Genomic DNA, 23,497 nt, shown 5'->3' on the forward strand with positions numbered 1-23,497 from the left:
GTTATTAATCATGATCTTAATCAGGTTAGATTTTACTTCTCACGAGGATATTAATGAAATGCTCATATTGTTAGAGTGATAAGTTGTTCCAGTAATTGTGATAATTAGTATGATCAGGAAACGAAAATCAAATTACTGGTATTGTTCATGATCAATATAAGGAAAATGTACCATTCGAAGTGTCATTGATTATTATTAATATAGAATCAACATTTTTAAATGGAAGCACTTTTCCATTGCCTTATTGGTGATGATAATCAGAATTCTGATACAATGAGAAATCAACAAGTTCATTAAAGAGAGAGAGAGAGAGAGATGATAATGATTAGAACGAGGAAACTGATCGAATCCTTTATCTGCTCATCATCAACTCCAATTGAACATTTCTAATTGGGCTCATCCTCTTTTTCACCTTCGTTACAATGAAAAGTAACTTTATTATTATTATTATTATTGTATCGAAGGAGGTTAATTACGATCAAAACTGACCATCATCTTCTAAATGAAGATGACCAGCCTTCTCTCTTTTCTTATATATCATTTACTCCACCTCTTTGCAAGAGATGAAGGAGAAAGTGATTCTTTGAAAGTTCGAACTCGAAAGAAAACTTTCTTCTTCTATTCTATCAGTGCTAATGACTTTTCTCTTATCTTTATTTTCCATCTTTTCCATTGATAATATCGTATCGATGTTCCTTCGAGTTTAATATAAAAAACCCTAAGTAATTAGTCCATGTCGATCAGTACAATATTGTAATCAAAGTGTTTCACTTAATCGAATTCTCAAAAAGTTCTAAAAGTTTTCATCGTCACTTTTATTTTTTTATTTCGTTTTCGATTTTAAATATCATTTAGTTCCCAACCAATTCAACAGAAATGAAATTTTTTCTACTTACATTGGGTACGTTTCATTTAATTTAATCTACAATTAACTTTACATTATCTGTTCCCTCTAATCAAGTGCTTATCGTTATGCTGATAAGTTCGTGTCCATTGTCAATTAAAATCTATTTCAAACTCTAATGTTGATCTAATCGAATTGTGTATCATCATCATGGATAATAACAATTTAATCGAAACTTTTCTGTTCTTTTTTCAAACTTTTCTCATTTACAGTTTTTCTTTTATCGATCACCTTTACATTAACCAAACCAAGGGTAAGTTTATCGATATTCAATTGAATAATAATAATAATAATATCGTAATAACAATTTTCTTGAAAGTAACTTCCATTTGATTGATTAATTAGACTGGTAAACTATTCACTGTCATGTAAAGATAATAAGTAAGAAAAATTAATTATCATGTAGAGAAGAAAATTTAAATTGTTACATTAATTGTTTACGGTTATCGTTAGTACTTTGTCCAAGGTGTAATAGTAAAGTTGAAGGAGGAGAGATGATGATTAAGGAAAAATTTACCTGATTTTCATCATGATTATCATGATTTCGAGCCTGATCAATGTTGATTTTTAGCTTTAGTTAATCGTAAGTGTGAGACTTGATTATTTTTTCTTGTTGTTCCTCTAATCAAGTAGATTTACTGTTTACTAATTTAATTTATGCTTCTGTGTATCTGTTTAATATTAAAACTGCTACAAAATCTTAATCAACATACTAATCATACGTAACATTATTAATGATTATACATTTACAATGATTTAATTCAATTCAATTGAAAGGCTTTTCTCATGATTACAAGTTGATAATTTAAACTTGATCATCTCATGGATACATGATGATGATTAGGAAATGTTATTCTTTACATCCTTTTGTATATTTCTCTTGGAAATTTAATTAATTTGACAATCAAAGTAACAATTTTCATCTCAAATTGACATTTCAATTAAAGGATTCATCTCAATTATTAAGTTTCTTTATTGTTGAGAACATCAATTAAATTGTTAATTCTTATGTTTACAGTTTCTGTCAGGTAACAATTAACTTGAAACTGTATCAAAATGTATGTTATTTAAAAGAAAGAAAAACTTTTTAACAGTTAATTAATTGTAATCAAAACGGATACAGACACTTAATTAAATCTCATGTTTTATGTCTGTTTGTTGCATTAACGATAAGATTAAGTACTCAGATTAAGCTTTGATGAATTGCAATCAGGTTAAGATTAAGAGAGGACATTTTTTAAGTGGACACACTTAATGATGGTCATCATTAACTTTTTTTTTAAATCTCAAATTGTTTCGATATTTATTTTGATGAAAATCAATTGGTTGATTTCTTGGTGATCTTATTTTTTGTTTAACATGATATCAGATGAAAAGGTCACCCTATGAATTAGCCATGGATTATGATAAACTATTGGGTGGACCATTGAAGGAAACCTTTTCATGTGAAGGATTAAGATTTGGTTATTATGCTGATATGGACAATGATTGTAAGATATTTCATATCTGTCACCCTCGACAATTAGCTGATGGATCAGGAATCATGGAGCATTACAGTTTTATCTGTGGAAATCAAACTGTTTTCAATCAATTCTCGCAAACATGTTCACATCCAGATGATGCGATTCCATGTGAACAATCAAGGTAACAAATTTATTGAATTTAACTCAAATATCAATCAATCTTTAATCTCACAAGTTAATCTGTCAAAGCCTATGAGATCATATTGAAACTTTATTAATACTTTTAATCTAAAGAAATAACAATCAGCAGGATACTTAACTTAATGGTTTCGATCTGAAAAAAACGATCGCAGGTATTAAGATGATACAATCATTTGAATCAATATATAGCTCAGTAATTTATTCAATTTTCAATATGTTCGTACAGTTTTTTAACTGCCTGAGGGTTTGAAGGAAAAATACATTCGATTCCATCAGAAAATCAAATTAATTGGTTTTGTTTTCATTCTCAGGGACTTTTACTATCTCAATGAACGTTATGGCGTTGAAGATGAAAACTTTCACCGAGACGAAGATGTTAACGCTTACAATAATATCGTTGCTGAATATGGATCTAGAAAAAGAAGTGGATAAACGAAATGAATATCAATTGGATCGAGTAAGCCCATGGGTTCATTTGATGGTCTATCAATTTGCTCTATTCAAACCGTAGGTTAATTAGATAATTTTCTCAGAAGTCGATCGGAATATTTCAACTTTTTTTCAAGTTTTGTGAATTTGTAATTGTACAAAAAAATAACCCAATCAATTGAAAATAAAATCGTTCTTGCTTTAGTAACTGACTCTTTCGAAATCCAAGCTTCTAAGAACAGCACTCAAACAAGAGACCAAAGTGATCTTGATTTGGTTATTAGTCCCATTCAGCTTGCTAAAAGTTTCCAAAAACCAAAGGATATCGTTTTGTCAATTTCATGGTAAGATGTTCAATGATAAATGCGAAAAACGCGAGAGAATTAAGTGACAAATAAAGATAAAGCAACCCAGAGAAATTAGAATAGTTAATTGGCCGATATGAACTTTGAGGTTGAGTATTAAGCTTTTCGAAGCGCCAACATTGTGTATATTTTTTACTTATCCAAGGACCCTGAAACTTGCTTTGAGTTTGAGCGTAAGAGGTAGACAAAAGCCTTTGATCGATACTTGCATATGAACATTTAACAATCCAACGTTTCTTATAATGATTCGTGGTGTTATAAATGAATGCATACAAATCTTCATAATAGTAAAGTTTTCCAAGATGGTAGAGAAAATCATTAACTCCATTCATTTGCGTCTTTGTGAAACAAAATGATTGTAACATTATTGATACAAAGCTACCTGTACCAAAATGTGGTAAAATTGGTTTATTTAAATTAGCGGGAAAATACTTGGAGAGTCCCCTTGCTGTAATAGAAACGAGTGGATTTGATAAGCCATACATTTCATTCACTCGCGCCCAACAATTGTACCCGGCAAAAGCAGTGCAATTAACTTCGGGTCGAGAATGCAAGTCAGCCAATTTGTTAAGTGGTGGTGGTAGTAATGATATCGAGTATTGAGTCGTGAACGATGCCGAAAATAGGTGGAAAATGTAGTGAACAGCAAATGAACAAGAAAGAAACAAGAGTAAACCAAATTTACTCTTAATCAGTAATAGAAACTTTCGGAGTCGAGATTTTCCATTTTCAGTTGCATTTATCGAATATGATCTCATGAAATCTACAACCAAGCCAAGAATGAACAACAACGAGATGAGCAGGTAAACAGAATAATCGATGATTTCAAATGCAGATAGAATTCCCTTGTTAATTGTAGGGGTAGATGAGTTTGGATAGAGATTCAAGAAGACACAATAGTCATTCATTACTACTGGACTTATAGTAACATTGGTCAATCCATAGCTAAACTCATGAATATAGCTTGGCCGAAGAATCATGTCATAATTTCCCGATAAAAAAATTGAAAGGTCACTTTCATCTTCACGGCTCTTCGGAATAGAAAGTTCTATTGGAACGTTGCCTAAGATATCGTATATAATGAAAAGCAAAATTTGTTGGGCTTTCGAAGCTTCTCCGTGGAAAGGGAACAGAACCTTAAAAGGATCTTGAGTGAAATTCATTTTTATCTGAACATCAAAAGCAAAGAATAAGATAAAATGATCGGAAGGCTTCAGTTTCACTTCAAAGATTTTTGTCCGAGTTCATTTTTTGTCTATTATATTAATCGAACTGTTATCCCAACTTGCACCCTTCATGTATGATTTTACGATTAAATGCTTTTAAAGTGATTAATTTTAGAATTTTCTGTCATTGTCATTAGGTTTCCCACTATCACGACCATAAACCTTGTCAACACCTTCATCAAACTAATTCTTTTGATTGATGTTAATGATGAGTTTTTCTCAGTCAGGCTAGTTTATCATTAAACGGAGATGAAAAGTCAATTTTTATTTATTATTAAGTATTCTCTGACTATTTCAATGAAAAATGCGTATTTAGCAAACATTACAATTCTTCACTAGATTGTCCAAGGTATTAACCACGTTCAATAAGTGTTTTATTTGGAAGTTCAGATAAAAATGAATTTCACTCAAGATCCTTTTAAAGTTTTCGTGGCTTTGTACGACCAGGGCCAATCTATGTACGGGAAATTTATGGTTTTCATTGTATCTAATTTTTTTAGGAAACGTTCCAATAGAAAATTTATTTATTCCTGAGAGCCGTGAAAATGAAAGTCGCCTCTCAATCTTTTTATCGGGAAATTATGACCTGATGTATGAAGAAAACAATATACGTGATTTTAGCTATGGATTAATCAATTTAACGATAGGTAAAATAGAAATGAATAGCTATCGCGCCTTCTTGAACTTCTCAATATAAACTAAAACTATAAAACTTTTCAATATAAATTTTTATCCTTTTATTATGAAAATTTAGCTTGTTAAATGTTTCCAAACACCAGTGAACATCGATTGTTGAGTTTCATAATGAGATGTTCAATGATAAAGACGCAAAATGTTAGGAAATTAAGAAATGCATAAAGATACAGAAAATCAACGTAATTAGAATAGTTAGTTGGTTGGTATGAACTTTCAGGCTGGGTATTCAGCTTTTCGGTGCGCCAACATTGTGGATAATTTTTTCTCAACCAGGGACCATAAATCTTTCTAAGAGCTCGAGCGTAAGTGGCAGTCCAAAGCCCTTGATCGATACTTGCATATGAACATTTAATAATCCAACGTTTCTTGTAATGATTCGTAGTGTTATAAATGAGTGAATACAAATCTTCATAATAGTGACCTGTACCAGTATGGTAAAGAAAATTATTGACCCCATGGTTTGTTAGCTTTACTATACAAAATTGTGTTAAAACTGATGAAACCAAATAGTCTATACCAAAATGTGACAGAATTGGTTTGTCAAGTTTGTTGGGAAAATATTCATAAAATTTGGAGCTTGAAATAGAAATGAGAGGATTTGAAAAGCCATATATCTCATCCACTCGCTCCAGGCAAGGGAGATCGGCAAAAGTAGTGCAGTTAACTCTGTGGTTGAGGTATAAGTCAGACCATTTGTTGACTGGTGGGGCTCGAAGGGATATCGAGTATTCGGTCGTGAACGATGTTGAAAATAAATGGAAAATGTAATGACCAGAAAATGAACAAGAAAGAAACAAGACTAAACCAAATTTACTCTTAATCAGCAATAGAAACTTTTGGAGTCGATATTTGTTAATATTCTCGTTTCTATCTCCAATTATCGAAATTGATCGAATGGAACGTATCATTAAACCAAGAATAAACAAAAGTGAGATGAGAAGGTAAACTGAATAATCGATGATTTCAAATGATGATAAAATTCCTTTGTCAATCGAAGGGGCTGACGAGTTTGGATAGAAGTTCAAGAAGGCGCAATAGCTACTCTTTAACACTGGACTCATAGTCACATTGGTCAATCCATAGCTGAACTCATGGATGTTTTTTTCCCTAAACATCAGGTCATAATTTCCCGATAAAAGAATCGAGAGATGACTTTCATTTGCACGATTCTCTGGAATAAATGTAAATTCTACTGGAACGTTGCCTAAAATGTTGGAAAAGCAAGGAACAAACTAAACATCTCACTTTTCGGATTTAAATCCTTTTTGAAAACGGTGTAGAAAATTTGAAAATAATCTTGAGTGAAATTCATTTTCATCTGAGCTTCGAAATAAAAATTTCAGTCAAAACTTAAACTTTCGAGAGTAAATTCAAAATGATCCAAAGGTTTTAGTTTCTCTCCGATGATTTTCTTCATTTTATTTTATTGATTAGATTTTCATTTCACCTTTCATCAATTAATTATGATTCTTCAATTAAATTCCTTTAATATCATCAATACTATGTTTCCATGCTCTACCAACAATCGATAATTTAGTTGACACAATTGCCAACGAAAATTTCATAAAGCTTTCAGGCAACGATTTTCAAGCTATTGGAAACAAAATAACATATTAATTATTAATATTTACTAATAGTTAATCGAATCATAATATTATCACTATTCTAAGTTATTAGATGAGAAGTTCGATCTGATAGAACTTCATTATTTTGACATTTCTTGGTCCAATGTTGTAATAGATACAACTTCTAATATCGAGTAAATTGATCGACTGTAACTCCATCTTTTTAAGCCAAATCTAATTAGAACAAAAGTTAAAATCAATACAATCGTTAGAACCATATCTTTCATCATATTAATTATTTCTCTGTTATTATTTTTGTATAGATGATTTTTTATTTAAAACAACCTGAAGTATCAATCGAGCTTCTAGTATGAACGAGACCGAAATGACCAAGCGATTTGATAATTAGTTTCACCCAGCTTGCTGAAGGTTTCCAAAAACCAAAGGATATCGTTTTGTCAATTTCATGGTAAGATGTTCAATGATAAATGCGAAAAACGCGAGAGAATTAAGTGACAAATAAAGATAAAGCAACCCAGAGAAATTAGAATAGTTAATTGGTCGATATGAACTTTGAGGTTGAGTATTAAGCTTTTCGAAGCGCCAACATTGTGGATAATCTTTTCTTATCAAAGGACCAAAAATCTTGATATAAACTCGATCTGAGGTAACAGCCCAATATCCTTGATCAATACTTGCGTATAAACATTTCATAATCCAACGTTTCTTATGAGGGTTCTTGGTGTTATAAATGAGTGCATACAAATCTTCATAATATTGACGTGTACCAGCATGGTAAAGAAAATTATTGACCCCATGGTTATCCAGCTTTGCCACACAAAACAGTAGTGAAAATGATAAGAAAAAATTGTGTTGAAAAAAAAGTGGTAAAATTGGTTTATCAAGATTTTGGCCAAAATATTCGAAAACTGCACTTGTGATAGGAATGAGGGGATTTGAAAAGCCATATTCTTCATTCACTCGCCCCAGGCAAATGGACGGGTCGAGAGTGATGCAATTAACTCTAGGATGTGAATTTAGGTCAGACCATTTGTTGATTGGAGGTGGTCGTAAGGATATCGAGTATTCAGTCGTGAACGATGTTGAAAATAGATGGAAAATATAGTGACCAGAAAATAAACAAGACTAAACCAAAGGAGGATGGTCGCCGAATTTTAGTTTTGAGTTAAGAGTTGAAACTTTTTGTATTTGTAGAACCACAAATATGAAGTCCAAATATATTTATTTTTTTCTGATCTGATCAGTAGTTTTCGAGAAAATCGAGTTCGAAGTTAAAACTTCAGGTCACTTTTTCTCAGCAACGATGAGTTTTTAGATCATGAAATTTTTATTTTATCGACAACTTTTCATGCCCTTACAGAAAATTAAATTTGTTTTGGTAAAAAAATATCCAAAGTGCTCCGGCCACAATTCCGTTGTATTTAAATAAATGGACGGCGATTAGTCCCAAGTGTCGAGAATGATCTGAAACTTATTTTTGAGGCTATCCTAGTATGGGTTAACATCGTGGATCGAGCACTTTTTTCATTTGATCAACAGTTTTACCGGAATGAGAAAGTGGCCTTTGATCTTCAAGGGCTAATATCTCCGAAACTAAAATACTTGGAGATGTCTAAATAAGTCAAATCACCGTCATTTAACCAAGGCTATCAGGAGCAATAGTTTTTTGGCCTTAAAAAGTGATGGTCTAGCTGAGACTAAAGTTAATTAAAATTTATACTACACTCAAGTTATAAACACCCAAATGTTTTATGCTTGCTCGAATGAAATATTATTTCATCAAATGATGTCAAACAATTTATAGCAAAAGTGACTGTATTTTAAGGCCAAAAAACTATTGCTCCTGATAGCCTTGGTTAAATGACGGTGATTTGACTTATTTAGACATCTCCAAGTATTTTAGTTTCGGAGATATTAGCCCTTGAAGATCAAAGGCCACTTTCTCATTCCGGTAAAACTGTTGATCAAATGAAAAAAGTGCTCGATCCACAATGTTAACCCATACTAGGATAGCCTCAAAAATAAGTTTCAGATCATTCTCGACACTTGGGACTAATCACCGTCCATTTATTTAAATACAACGGAATTGTGGCCGGAGCACTTTGGATATTTTTTTACCAAAACAAATTTAATTTTCTGTAAGGGCATGAAAAGTTGTCGATAAAATAAAAATTTCATGATCTAAAAACTCATCGTTGCTGAGAAAAAGTGACCTGAAGTTTTAACTTCGAACTCGATTTTCTCGAAAACTACTGATCAGATCAGAAAAAAATAAATATATTTGGACTTCATATTTGTGGTTCTACAAATACAAAAAGTTTCAACTCTTAACTCAAAACTAAAATTCGGCGACCATCCTCCTTTACTTTTAATCAGTAATAGAAACTTTCGGAGTCGAGATTGTCCATTTTCAGCTGCATTTATCGAATATGATCTCATGAAATATATAACCAATAAAAAACAAGAATGAACAACAATGAGATGAGCAGGTAAACAGAATAATCGATGATTTCAAATGCTGATAGAATTCCCTTGTTAATTGAAGGGGTGGACGAGTTTGGATAGTAATTCAAGAAGACACAATAGTCACTCATTACTACTGTACTTATAGTAACATTGGTCAATCCATAGCTAAGCGTACGTTTAAATTCTCTCCTTGAAGTCATGTCATAATTTCCCGATTGCAGAATCGAAAGGTTAGTTTGATTTGCATTCTTCAGAATCATTGAGAATTCTATTGGAACGTTGCCTAAAATATTAGATGCAACTAAAAACTTAATTTTCGAGTCAGGATCGAAACGAGTCAGGATCCTGTCCATCCAAACCGTAAAAAACTTTAATAGGATCTTGAGTGAAATTCATTTTTATCTGAACTTCGAAACAAAAATTTCAAGGAAAACTACATCGAAAGTAAAGAGTAAGTTAAATTATCGACTGGTTTCAGTTTCTTTTCAAAGATTTCCTCTAAAAATTCCAAATTCATTTTCTATCTATTAATCGAATTGTTGTCACAATTTTCACCATTCATTTATGATTTTACGATTAAATGCTTTTAGTATGATTAATTTTCAAATTTTCCATCTTTGATATTAGGTTTTCTACTATTATAAAGACCACAAACCCTACCAACACCTTGATTGATGATTTTTCTCAGTTAGAGACGAAAACATCAATTTATACAAATTATCAAGTATTCTCTGACTGCACGTTAAGAGTGTGTGTTCTTTACTACCTAATATTGACCACGTTCAATGAGTGAGGAGGCATGAGACTTGAATCTTGACTTGATCTCTTTTGCAAAACATTCAATTAAGAAAACTGTTGTTGCAAAACTGCTCAGCGAAAGAGTCCAAGTTAGTATATCGACGATATTTGGAAAAGCAATTGGATGGTATGAACTTCTGGCCTGTAAACTTGAGTCTCTAATGTGATTGCATTGACCGTCGGTCAGTTTGATGTCATAATATGTTCTATGAAATATTCTTAAAGTCCGACCATAAGCTAAGCGACAATATCCGTTCTCTATACAAGAATAAGATCTCTTGATGAGCCATCTCTTTTTTTCGTCCATCAAATACTTATTGTAAACCAATACCGAACTCGTTTCATAATAGGTGAGTGAACTGGAATGAACATAGAAATTTTGTCTTTTCTTTAAAAGTCCAACTCTACAAAATGTGTAAATCAATAGACTATAAAAGGAACTTGACTCGAAAATACTTATTAGATGTTTATCAAAATTTTCTTTCAAGTATTGTTCTAGTTTCTGTAGGTTGATAGGAACTATCGGATTCGATTTACCAAAATAGATACTCGAATAATAGAAACAGTCGAAGTTTTTGAAGGCAACACATTCAACTTTAGAACGAGAGAGTAGATCAGGAAGTTTGGTGATTGGCTTCGGGCGAAATATTATCGAATATTCTGTTGTAAAAGATGTCGAAAGTAGATGTAATAAATAATGGATAGAGAAACTGAATGATATTAAAAGTAATAGACCAAAATGACCACGAATTTTAAACAGAAACCAATTGTTTAAATATCTTCGATACTTGATGAACTTGTATGAATGAGAGCGGATGAAATATATTATAATTCCAAGGAATGATAGAAACATAATAAAGACATAAACTTGGTGATCGATAATCTCAAGTGAAGATAATAATCCTTTGCTAGTTGAACCAGTTGATGATTTTGGGTAAATGTTAGTGAATTGACACCATTGACTGGACAGAACTGGACTCAAGGAAATGTTTTCAGGTATCGCCTTGAAAAAGTTTAGCACAAGAGGTGGGAAAAGTAAATCATTCTGATTTGTTCCGATAGCGTCTATGAATGACATGTTACACATTTCACTTTTCAAGCAAGAAGTCCAGTTAACGGAAACATCACTCAAAATATTATATAAATAAAGACTGAGACGAACTCTGATCAAAGAATTGGATAAATCGGTATTCGGACTGTGTACTATCAAAGAGTTTCCACTAAAATTCATCTTGTCAACGTTGTGATGAGTTTCCACTCACCGCAGTTTATTAAATGCTATAAGTGAGATCGATGAGATAATAGTTACGAACTATATTATTAATAGAATTGGACAAATTTTATAATGGGAAAAGTTTCCAAATTAATTGCATAATTTTCACATAAGAATTGTTGAATAACTGTTATTTAGAATCTATTGTCAATTTATATCATTTAATTCATCAAAGATTGTACATTCTAGTTACTAACAATTCTAACGGAATCATTTATCGTTCCTAATGGATAAATTATACGACTATTAACTGTAACACTTAATGTTTTAAGCTCTTTCTCTATGCTCTTTATTGTACTAATATTTGACATTTCAACTTTAATCCCAAGAAAATAATTCAATGAAATTCACTTTTATTATTACAATAAATTGTTTTTTGTTTTCATTCTCAGGGACTTTTACTATCTCAATGAACGTTATGGCGTCGAAGATGAAAACTTTCACCGAGACGAAGATGTTAACGCTTACAATAATATCGTTGCTGAATATGGATCTAGAAAAAGAAGCGGATAAACAAAATGAATATCAATTGGATCGAGTAAGCCCATGGGTTCATTTGATGGTCTATCAATTTGTTCTATTCAAACCGTAGGTTAATTAGATAATTTTCTCAGAAGTCCCTCGAAATATTTTAAATATTTATAACTTTTTTTCAAGTTTTGTGAATTTGTAATTGTACAAAAAAAATAACTCAATCTATTCGAAATAAAATCGTTCTTGCTTTATTAATTGCCTCTTTCGACATCCAAGCCTTTAAAAACACTAGAAGAAATATTAATATTTGAATAGTTCTTACAAATCAAAAGTTAACTGGACAAAAGTAAAGTTACTAATTTTTCTCTTTTCTTCTTTATTTTGTTAATTATTTCTCTGTTATTATTATTTCTGTATACAGATGATTTTTTATTTAAAACGACCTAAAGTATCAATCGAGCTTCTAGTATGAACGAGACTAAAGTGATCAAGGGATTTTATTATTAGTCACATTCAGCTTTCTAAAGGTTTCCAAAAACCAAAGGATATTGATTTGTCAATTTCATGGTAAGATGTTCAATGATAAAAGCGAAAAACGCGAGAAAATTAAGTGACACATAAAGATACAGAAAATCAGAAAAATTAGAATAGTTAATTGGTCGATATGAACTTTGAGGGTGAGTATTCAGCTTTTCGAAGTGGCAACATTGTGGGTAGTATTTTCTTATCGAAGGAGCATAAAACCTGCTTATCATTCGGTCTACAGTGGCAGACCAAAGTCCTTGACCAATACCTGCATATGAACATTTAATTATCCAACGTTTCTTATGAGGGTTCGTGGTGTTATAAATGAGTGCATACAAATCTTCATAATAATAACGTGTTCCAATATGATAGAGAAAATTATTAACTCCGTTCATTTGCATCTTTACAATACAAAGATTTTTTAACAGTGATGATACTCCAAAGTCTGTACCAAAATGTGTTAAAATTGGTTTATAAAGATTTTTGGGAAAATATTCAAAGATTTCATCAGTTGTAATAGAAATTAGGGGATTTGATAAACCATATCTTTCATTTGCTCGCTCCAGGCAATTGTACCCGGCAAAAGTAGTACAATTAACTTTGGGACGAGAATACAAGTCAGACCATTTGTTGACTGGTGTTGGTCGAAGGGATATCAATAATTCAGTCGTGAACGATGTTGAAAATAGATGAAAATGTATTGAACAGAAAATGAACAAGAAAGAAACAAGAGTAAACCAAATTTACTCTTAAACAGCAATAGAAACTTTTGGAGTCGAGATTTATTAATATTCTCGTTTCTATCTCCAATTATCGAATTTGATCTCATGAAATATATCACTGAACCGAAAATAAACAACAACGAGATGAGAAGGTAAACAGAATAATTGAAGATTTCAAATGCAGATAGAATTCCCTTGTTAATTGAAGGGGTGGACGAGTTTGGATAGAAATTCAAGAAGGCGCAATAGCTACTCTTAAACACCGGACTTAGTGTAACATTTGTCAATCCATAGCTAAATTCACGGATGTTTTTTGTCCTAAACATCAGGTCATAATTTCCCGATAAAAAAATTGAGAGGTGACTTTCATTGTTACGTGTCTCTGGAATAAATGAATATTCTATTGGAACGTTGCCTAAAAAATTAGAAGCAATGAAAAAATTAGCTAAATAAGCTTTCGGGAGTGGCCTCTCTTCGTAATCGGTGTAGAAAACTTTAAAAGGATCTTGAGTGAAATTCATTTTCATCACCTCTATACAAACCTTTCAACAATTTAACAAAAGCATAAGCTAAAATGAACGAAATGAAATCATTACAATTGAGAGTTTTGCTTAATCAAATTTAAAAAAACTACTGAAGGTATAATTTGTTTTGAAAATTTTCTATCCACATTTTATCATTGATTAAATTGTCATCTAAAATTCCATCAATTAATTATGATTTTACAATTAAATAAGATAAATATCAGCAATATCTTCTGTCATCAATTGATAATTTATTAGACACAATTTCATTGTAAATGTCTAAATCTTTTAAACAGGTATGTTTTTTAATTATTAATATTATCTTCGATTGCCTTTCTATTAATGTCTTCATATTCAGAACCAGAGCCAGAACCTGAATATTATGTTAGTGCAGCTGAAAATTGACAAATAACTTTAATTATTGATTATTCAATAAATAGTCCGTTTTAATCATTTAAATTTTCACAAATGATAGAAAAATTTATGAGGATTCTAATGATATTAAATAATAGTAAATCCGATAATTAACAGAAAATTAACAACTATTTTAAGACTAATTGTTGGAAATTATTGAAACCTTAAAGCTAGAAAACAATGTAAAGCACTTCATAGATAACCATTACTAATGAAGAAAAATGATTGATCATTGACTAATTGTTTCTTCAAATTGAAAAAATTAGAAAAATAATAAAGTTAATTACAATTTTTTCATACCATCAGGTAAGGTATGAGTGGTAAAGTTTGGCAGTAATTGAATAATTCTCTGTTCTTAATTTTACTAGTATTTGACATTTCAACAAAATCCAAAGAAAATTATTCAATGAAATTCACTTTTATTATAACAATAATGTGTATTTATGGTGCTCGAACTTGGCATCAAAAAGTTAAACGTTATATCTTTGTGAATGAGTTTCATGTAAATTAATATTAGATGTATATTTGAAAATTGTTTTTCGATAAATGTCCATTAAAGTTATTAGATGATAAGTTCGATCTGGTAAAACTTCATTATTTTGACATTTCTTGGTCCAATGTTGTAAGAGATACAACCTCTGATATCGAGTAAATTGATCGACTGTAACTCCATCTTTTTAAGCCAAATCCAATTAGAACAAAAGTTAAAATCAATACAATCGTTAACACCAAATGTCGAACCAAGTGTGATGGGTTTTGAACATAATTCGTGGTACCATTGTAATTTTGAAGTTTAATGTGAGTAGAATTGATCCTTTTCGATGTTTCTCCAATTATGTTATTTTGCTCCGGTTTAGTTTTCTCTACAAATTCTTACCAATTCAAAGTTATAAGAATCATTGTTAAAATTAAATGGAAATCACGTCTTCGAATTAGTTTTTTCGCTCCTTACCTTTCTTTTTCTTATCTGGTGCCATTGGGACAATGGCATTTTCGTATTTTGATGTCCAAGCATCGAGAATTTGGAAATGTGAATCACTGACAAGGAATTTGATGCCCCGTAAGGTGAATGCTGGTTTCAAGAGACTGGCTAAAGGTGTTTCTTTGGTAAATGAAGCCAAAGTATCATGGAAATTATTGTAAACTAAACAAACAGTTCCAATTGAATCTTCATGTGGAAGTGGTTGTCCAGTAGAAAGCCTGATGCAAGAATTAATTTGCTCAGAATCACAACTAATTACATAGCTCGTATCGTGTCTTTCAGCTTGTTGGATTAAACAATCATCATCGTTTTCTGCATCAATAGAATCAAATTGTGCTAAAGTATTGCGATTAAATTTACGATATGATTTCGAGTGTAAATCTGAATTAGTAAAAAGACAATAGATGAATTATTAATGGTTGAATATCAACAAGGTAAGAATGTTACTTACTCAATAGATCGATTGCTTCTGCTATTCTGATTGTTGCATTGATGTAAATCTTTGAAGGGGATGTTAAATTTATCGAGATGATCCGTAGAAATGAAATGTGCAAGAAGTTGCTGATAATTCGTATAAGAGATTTCTCAACCTCGATAAGATTAGGCTCTGATTCTGTATCATTCAAATTATCTATTAGATGAATTTACATAAATCATATTCCATAGATGCAAAGAAATAATAGAAAAAAATTGGATGAAAAAGTTCTAAATAAGTAAAATTTAGTACTCACCAGTTTTTGCTATTTTCAGGTTCAGAGTAATATTAGCAATATTATCACTATCATCGTAACAATTACTGAGTAACTGTTGGTGTCTACGTGATGCTGATGAACGAATCCCATCAATATTCATAGTGAAATTGAAAAAGCTTCTTACTTGTGATATTTTCTGATGAAGTTAAGAATGAAATTAAGTTAATTCGAAGATCAAAATCCAATATTCCCACTTACTTTATTTTCATACATTGGATATAAATCTCTGGTCGCATAGACCAGAATATAACCGGAAAAAGTGTCTTCGTCATTGATGGTAACATGAAATTTTTCCTCATATGATAACTATTACGAAATATAAGCCCAAAGGTTAAATATCGTTCCGATTATTATTCATCTTGAACTTACCTTTTCAAGCATATATAAAGTTGTAGAAATATTATTATAAATAATATCGTTTTCAGTTTTGTCAGATTCAACCGCTCTCCAAACATTAAAGGTAATATTTTTCGGCTCCCATGACTGAATGAAAACAATCAAGGTAACTTCATTAGATTTCATTAATATTCAAATGAAGGTGATAATAAGACTTACGAGTAGATATTGTCCTTTGTAATCGTATTCTAAGTCAAGCCAAGCGACTTTATTGAAGCTCAATTGACTGTAGGTCAAGGTGATTGTGTCACTATCGATGGGAATCGGTTCAACTTTGCACTTTCGACCATTATCCTTATTAGTACCTAGAACGTACTTGAGTCCAAGACGATAATCATTGATTGATTCCATGAGAACCCCACCTTGAAATCTTTTGATTGAAGAAATTTCCTCCAGAGTTTCGATAATAAACTTTATCCAATAAAAAGTAGAGACGATAAAGAAAATTATAATAATTCAATATTTGAAATTGATTATTTAGAATTGATTACAAGGGATAAAAAAATCATGTTTACCTCACTTGTTGATTTTAATCCAACTGATTGATCAACGAAAGTCTCAGATACATTTACATGATATTCTTGAAAAACTTTACTCCCTGGAAACTTTATGCCATGGTGAAAAAGGTAAGGACAGTTAACTTCAAGAGGAGGCTATTCAAATGAAAGTAATTCAATTCTCAATGAGGATTAAAAAATTACCATAATGATTATCAACTCATACCTGGATGATTTTTCTCCCCGTAGAAAGTTTTGTCACATTTATATCAAAAAACCTCAATTGAAAATAATCTTTCTTAATATTGATTTCTTTTAATTGTGAAAAGTTAATAGATTCCGATCCAGTATCACCTTGAGAAAAGGAAAATTAAAGAAAACTAATCATGAACTCGCCCTGAACAATCCATCTATGGTATTAGGTATTTAGAAAGACTTACAGGTAAAAGTCAGGGTAATTCTCATGTGTTCAAAGTTTTTCTTCATAATATCAGGAATAGCTAAAAGTAATGTCTTCCGTCTCGTGTACGAGTTACAATATTCATAAACCGTTACCTGGAAAAGAATTAGGTAAATACATTATTCATTTACTTTTTTTGTGTTAGTAAAAAAATTCGTAATTATAATGATTCTTACATTCTTAAAATATTTGGTGACCATGAAGTAGAAAAAGTAAATACCATTCAGCATTTTGTTCATTAATTTGTTTTCTGTTTCCTGTTGGTTCGCATCATTCATATCCACACAGTTTTCTCCTAAACAAGGATAAGAATATTAGTTAAATCGATAAACAATTGAGTTGAAACTTACCTTTGATAATTAAATGTTTTATATTGGTGTTATTCAAGTTATGATAAACTGTTATTTCTTCAGACCGATATAAATTTTTAAATTCAGTCAAACCGTTTGCATCCCCTAAAGAATCACTGATTATCATTATCTCAGAGAATGAGTATTGTTCAGATTGGCTAGAAGAGTATCGATAACCATAATTTATTAGACCTTCGATCTCGAACTCTCCTTCTGGTATGGTGACTGATACTAAAATTTTTCATCACAACAATTAAAATCAAGTTAAAACAAAAGAAAACATTTAATAACTAAAAAGGTTCTTACCTTCACCACAGTTAATGAAATTAATCATGTAAAAGTACAAAATTATAAGCACCATTATGGACATTCTGATTAACTTAACCTTGCCTTTCTTGAATCACTCAGGAATGTAACAATTATCAAACTTGACTAGTTTGAAGACAAAACCAATTAACAATTACTCAATCAATTTAATTAATTGTTATGATGAAATTGAGATGTCTTCATCTACTTACAAGTTTGATCTTAATTATTCATCCATTTTCTAGATTTAATTGGGCGAACTGGTGTTAATTATTTCCGTTCACATGAAAGACAAAGGAAATGATGAAAATGTAGCTTTAATTTAAACTCTAATTGGGCTGATCAAAAATCTTCACTGACAAGTAATAATGGTGATCGAGCTGATCAATTTTCTAGATAATTTTTGTTTACCTCCAAATATGCTTAATAGGATTGGTAATAAAACTAGACCATGAAGAGCACCAATGATAACGATACCAAAATACATTCGAAATAAAAGACAACGAAAATTTGAGATGTCGACCAGGCGAGAACCAGAATACCAGCAAATTTGGTCAATGTTATACCGGAAAGAACCGAGGATCCCATTGATGCAAGTGCCTCTTGTGACCTTTCCTTTCGGGTCTCCTCTTAACGAGTACCTCGTTCCTTAATAGATGATAATAAGAAACCTCATAAAGATTTAGCAATACATTATATGTCTTATTATCTGATTTCCATTTAGAATATTAGAAATTCAATAATTTTAATGACCATGAAACCTATTAGATTTAATAACATCTAGTCGACCTCAGAATTACATCTAGCTGAGTCGTAGATGAATTCGTATCATTCTAAAATGTGATACAAATTCAGTAATAAATTGATTATAATTGCCGAATTATATTAATAACATATTTCGTTTTAATCATTTGTTCATAAAATAAATGTTGTACGAACATATTAATACATGTATCGATAGATAAACGCGTTTTCATCGTCTAAAAGTTCAATGAGCGTTATTTTCACCCGATTAGATTAATGTAAACCTGAAACTGTTAAGACATCACGATTTTTATTATTTCATTTGTTTATATTAATACTTCAGAATATCAATACAATAAAACAATTTTATGTTTTGTTTGATGACAATTCATTAATTTGTAAAGTAATCCAATAATTTTTTATTTGAATAAAATTATTATTCTCAATACATTTATGATGATGTCACATGAAATGATATGAATGATTGTCCCTTTCATTCAACTCGTTATGATTATGTTGAATTTCTTGATTGTTATTAAGTTTTCTATCAAATGAATTCAGTATTTTAACTCGAAACTCTTTGTAAATTTTTACCATCGAATTTATTAATAACATAAAAAATATGGTAACGACAAACTACAGATATTTCTTAAACTCTGGACTAATATAAGTGTAGAACAGTTTAATTATCTCGCAATTCCAACATGGATAATATTCCTGTGATTTAATTGAAGTGAAAGTCAGCAATCAAATCGATCAAAATAAAGAGTAGAAAAAGTAAATTTTTCATCATATTTTCAATCGAAACTTGGAAATTGATAATTTGAGTGAGTGAAATTGATATTTTATTTCTTATTGGAGATACTAATGTCTCTTTAATGTTCGAAATGTTAGACATTTTATCCATTTTGATTTCTTTTTGTGCCGATTTTGTAAGAAAAAGAAACAAAAAATGCAATCAACGTCTTCGATTGTCTTTCTATCTCCAGATCCAGAAACACGAAACTGAATATTTTAGTTCAGATTTTAGTTTGGTTAAGTTTTTATCAGAAAATGAATTTTACTCAAGATCCTTTAAACGTTCTAATGCTTTTTAATCCATCCAGTCCATATGTAAAGTTATCCGAAGAATTAACTCTTGAGAATATCTTGAGTCGTGTTCCTATGAAATTTGAATATCTAAAAGATATAAAAAGTGATAATGAAACTTTTGATGACGTTTTAAAATCGGCCAAATATGATATTATTTTTCCAAAGGTAACGCCGTTCTTTTTTCGACCCGATGATGATTTGGCATTCGGCCCGGTGATAGAAAGTAGCGAATGTATCTTCTTGAATATTTACCCAAATTCATCAAGTAGTACGATTGACAAGGGAATCTTATCATCGTTTGAGTTCATCGAATATTCAATTTATATTTTCATGCTTATCCTAATTATCCTTGCACTGGTAATATATTTTACTCGATTGGGCTACTTTATCTCTGAGAAATCTTCATTTGATCAATTTCTCGTAATAATCAAAGGTAAATTTGGATTATTCTTGTTTCTTACCTGTTCGTTTTCTGTTCACTACATTTTCCATCTATTTTCAACATCGTTCACGACTCAGTACTCGATATCATTTCGACCACCTCCAATAAACAAATGGCCCGACTTGTATTCTCATCCCAAAGTTAATTGCACTGCTTTTGATAGTCTATGTTTCAAAAGCCAATAAGTCTTTCGGTGACCAAAATCCAATCGTCACAATTAAATCAGCGGCAAAACATTTCCGAGAAAATCTTAATCGACCAATTTTGGTACATTTCGAAAGTAGTGCAATACACCGTCAGGTAATTAAACTCTTTTGCCAAGAAAAGCTTGATAAAAGGAATAGAACCGATTTCCTCGTCCACATTAGCTCAAGTTCCTATTACACAGAACTGACCTCTCTGGCCTATGCTATGAACACGAGCCTTAATAAGAAACGTTGGATCATCAGATCTTTATATTCATGCGCTGAACAAGGATATTGTAGTGTTGCTCAGAGTAGAGCAGTAAAAGTGGCTTCAACTAAATATCTAACAGTAGATTACCCACCATGTTGGCGATATGAGAAATTGAGTGCTACACCTGATGGTGCATATGAACCGATCACTTATTCCAATTATGCTGATTTAATTAAGCTCTTTGTAGCACTTAATATTCTTGCATTGATTGTCTTTTGTATTGAATGTTTCGTTCATCAAATGAAACCCTCGATTTAATAACCAACACTCTTGAAACTTATATTATCAAAATTTAAATCAATCGAATATAAAATATTTCTGTTCGAAGCAATTTTTATTCTCAATTAATATCGAATATGTTCAACGAATATTAATAAAAATGTAATTACAGTTGACCTTAAGCGTGAATGTGGAAGTATTAATAATTTGTCTGATTGATTTGCTCGTTAATATTAATCTGAACTCGTTATTATCGTTGGATATCATTTGCGCATTATTTGAGCATGTATAGCTCCTGATGCTAATATTATTAACGCTGACTCGTGTAAACAATGAGCTATTTCGAGAAATTCAGAGAAATTAACACCAGGAAAGCCATCGGCTGAACAAATTTTCGATCAATAAGTGAAAATATCACATGTTCCTTCCTCAGTTCCAGATATTTGGAAATGTTTACAAATTTCTAGAAGAAGATTTTTCTCAAATTCTGAGGCATCTCTTATGTAGATCATCTTAGGTGATAAGGTCGTTTCGCGATGGCTTTTTAACATGTGCCAAAGAAACCTGAAATTCACCATCACTCACTATTCGTCCAGAAAAGTCTTCTTCTGCCATCTCAATCGATCGACGGCAAATGTCCAATGCTTTACGAGCATCTCCAGAAATCGAAGCAACTTTCCTCTTCTTTGCACACCTCTAACAGTAGCTGTTTTACCTGTTCCAGGAACACCAGCACGATAAAGACACTTTATTAAGAGAAAAACGAAAAATAAAAAAATTAACATTGAAAGAGAAAATAAAAACCAAGCTTACCCTCCAGTTTGAACAGTAAATTGGGTGATAATGAAATTATACAAATTGTCAAACTCATTCTCTCTACAAGGTAATTTATATTCTTTTAGACTTGCTGAGCTTCTTAAATTTTTGGCAGCAATCTTAAACTTTTCCATAGTTACAAGATGAAATTGAAAAAAAGCCATTTCTCTGATCAGCTGTTTTGGATACAATATATTTGGTCTGAATCAACGCACAATTACAAACGATATTTTTTAATTAAATACAAATTTTATTAACTTATTACACAAATAATTATTTTTACTACAATTTTTTATTTCATTTCAATTCATCAAAACTTTACTAAAATAAAGAAAATATTAAACTAACCACTATCTAATTCTTGTGTCTTTTTATAATTGAAGAGTTGATTAAATAAACAAGATGATTCGAGAAGGTTAAATTATTTAAATCAACAAAGTGAACTGACCTGATTAATTATATTCAGTTAATTAGTTAATTCATCTGCTAATTGTTAAATTACTATTTTTGCTTTTGAAAATCAGCGCCTCTGATGCCTTTTGAAATGCGACAAATTAATTAAATCAAGGTTAATAAAGAAAAACAATAATTAGTGTAAGAAAATGTTTGTGATTTTTAATAATAATCATTGTTATTATAACAATTTTTTTCTCGTATTTTAATCAAATTTTTTTCAATAAAATTCAATTGATTTCATTATCAAAATTAGCAAATGTTTTGTCATTTAAAAATCAGCGCCTCTGATGCGCGTTCTCCAAAATTACTCCAGATAGACAACAACGTTAATTAAGTTGTGTCTATTAGTATGTTGATTGATTATTATTCAATGGAATATGTACACTAAATAGAGAGGTGAATTTGATAATTTCTAATTGCGAAAAAACTAAATCTAATCTAATTATCTAAAAATATTGAATGATATGAAATAAATAATGCTTAATCAACAGCTATCGCGGTTCAACACTTTGAACTTTGCGCCAAAAATTTTCGAGAAAAAGAAATAGGCTTGGAAAGTTCACTGTAAATATTGAAATTATTATTAGGTAAATACTGCAAAAAAATGAATAGATAAAATTTTCTTACACAATATTGCGATCCAGTATAACCGGAATTTCATGATCAATCATTTGGTTGACCACTTCCGCAGCAGTATCGGTGATCATTTTGGCCATCGGGTTATTAAAAACCATAGTATTTGATTTAATCGCGTTGAACGGTTGACCGAAAGAGTGTACATCTCTTCGAAATTTTTCCAACTCAACAGTGACCGCAGGAACTTTATGGTTATCTGCTGATGCCAGTTCTGATTCACTGTCAGAACCAGTGAATGAATGAATGAGCCAACTTCGTGAACCCTTGTAGCTCGCATAGCACAAGTATCAGGCCAATGTCCAGTTAGAGTTGAGTAAATCCCGTAATGTGAACTGCGATCGTTACACACATAACGGGCATAGCACCTGGTAATGTGTCGAGCCTCGTCCTGGCCAGCTTTACCAGCAGCAACGAATGTGCTGTTACAAATGCAACCAGGATACCGACAAGTTCTATTGGTATCGAAGAATGTTTTTGCCCAAGCGTTTAAGGTCTTTTGTGAGACACCAGATTCTTGCTCAACGACGAACACTTGGTAACTGTACTTACCGAAGGAATTGTCTCGCTTCTTTTTTATTTCATGTTCGTTTATGTTACAATTAGTGAAGATCCTGACCACAATAAAAAAAGTTAAATAATAAATACTAATTTAATTAAAATCCTTATGATCAGTAAACTTACCAATTTTCAAAAGAGTTATCCTTCTTCGATAGTGTTTTCTTTTAAAATTGAAAACATTTTCAGAATGGCCGAAATCGAGATTGCTGCCGATAAATCGGCGTTTGATTAAATTTTGATCAATACCACTAGCTCCAGCGGCTTTTCGT

General features: G+C 31.1%; 2 protein-coding genes and 1 long non-coding RNA gene across 5 annotated transcripts; 1 reads left to right on the forward strand and 2 right to left on the reverse strand.

Annotated features, from left to right (window-relative positions):
* Nucleotides 1-489: 489 nt before the first annotated feature.
* On the forward strand, nucleotides 490-12,014 carry LOC128385888 (uncharacterized). Of its 2 annotated transcripts, none has more exons than XM_053344819.1 (4): nucleotides 490-901; nucleotides 1,117-1,157; nucleotides 2,274-2,548; nucleotides 11,800-12,014. In XM_053344819.1, exons 1-4 carry the CDS (start codon nucleotides 877-879, stop codon nucleotides 11,918-11,920), a joined length of 462 nt encoding a protein of 153 aa, XP_053200794.1. In that variant the 5' UTR covers nucleotides 490-876; the 3' UTR covers nucleotides 11,921-12,014. The 2 variants fall into 2 exon arrangements, with proteins under 2 accessions (XP_053200794.1, XP_053200793.1); XM_053344818.1 differs by lacking the exon at nucleotides 11,800-12,014 and adding an exon at nucleotides 2,880-3,205 and having other exon boundaries at nucleotides 519-901.
* A 2,118-nt stretch (nucleotides 12,015-14,132) lies between these two features.
* Nucleotides 14,133-17,912, reverse strand: LOC128385892 (uncharacterized). 2 transcript variants are annotated; one of them, XM_053344824.1, is made up of 13 exons: nucleotides 17,810-17,912; nucleotides 17,504-17,734; nucleotides 17,330-17,448; nucleotides 17,134-17,248; nucleotides 16,920-17,047; nucleotides 16,712-16,849; nucleotides 16,356-16,607; nucleotides 16,170-16,283; nucleotides 15,999-16,106; nucleotides 15,780-15,936; nucleotides 15,500-15,661; nucleotides 15,019-15,429; nucleotides 14,133-14,938 (listed from the first exon to the last, which is right to left on the reverse strand). In XM_053344824.1, exons 1-13 carry the CDS (start codon nucleotides 17,871-17,873, stop codon nucleotides 14,661-14,663), a joined length of 2,277 nt encoding a protein of 758 aa, XP_053200799.1. In that variant the 5' UTR covers nucleotides 17,874-17,912; the 3' UTR covers nucleotides 14,133-14,660. The 2 variants fall into 2 exon arrangements, with proteins under 2 accessions (XP_053200799.1, XP_053200797.1); XM_053344822.1 differs by having other exon boundaries at nucleotides 14,205-14,938; nucleotides 15,500-15,679.
* Nucleotides 17,913-22,183: 4,271 nt separating this feature from the next.
* LOC128385881 (uncharacterized) lies at nucleotides 22,184-23,318 on the reverse strand. The gene is made up of 2 exons (XR_008324843.1): nucleotides 22,662-23,318; nucleotides 22,184-22,596 (listed from the first exon to the last, which is right to left on the reverse strand). It is a non-coding gene; the product is annotated as an uncharacterized LOC128385881 (long non-coding RNA).
* Nucleotides 23,319-23,497: the final 179 nt, after the last annotated feature.

This window comes from Panonychus citri, unplaced genomic scaffold (assembly GCF_014898815.1).
Source record: "Panonychus citri isolate SS breed McGregor unplaced genomic scaffold, ASM1489881v1 Contig00055, whole genome shotgun sequence".
Classification (NCBI taxonomy): domain Eukaryota; kingdom Metazoa; phylum Arthropoda; class Arachnida; order Trombidiformes; family Tetranychidae; genus Panonychus; species Panonychus citri.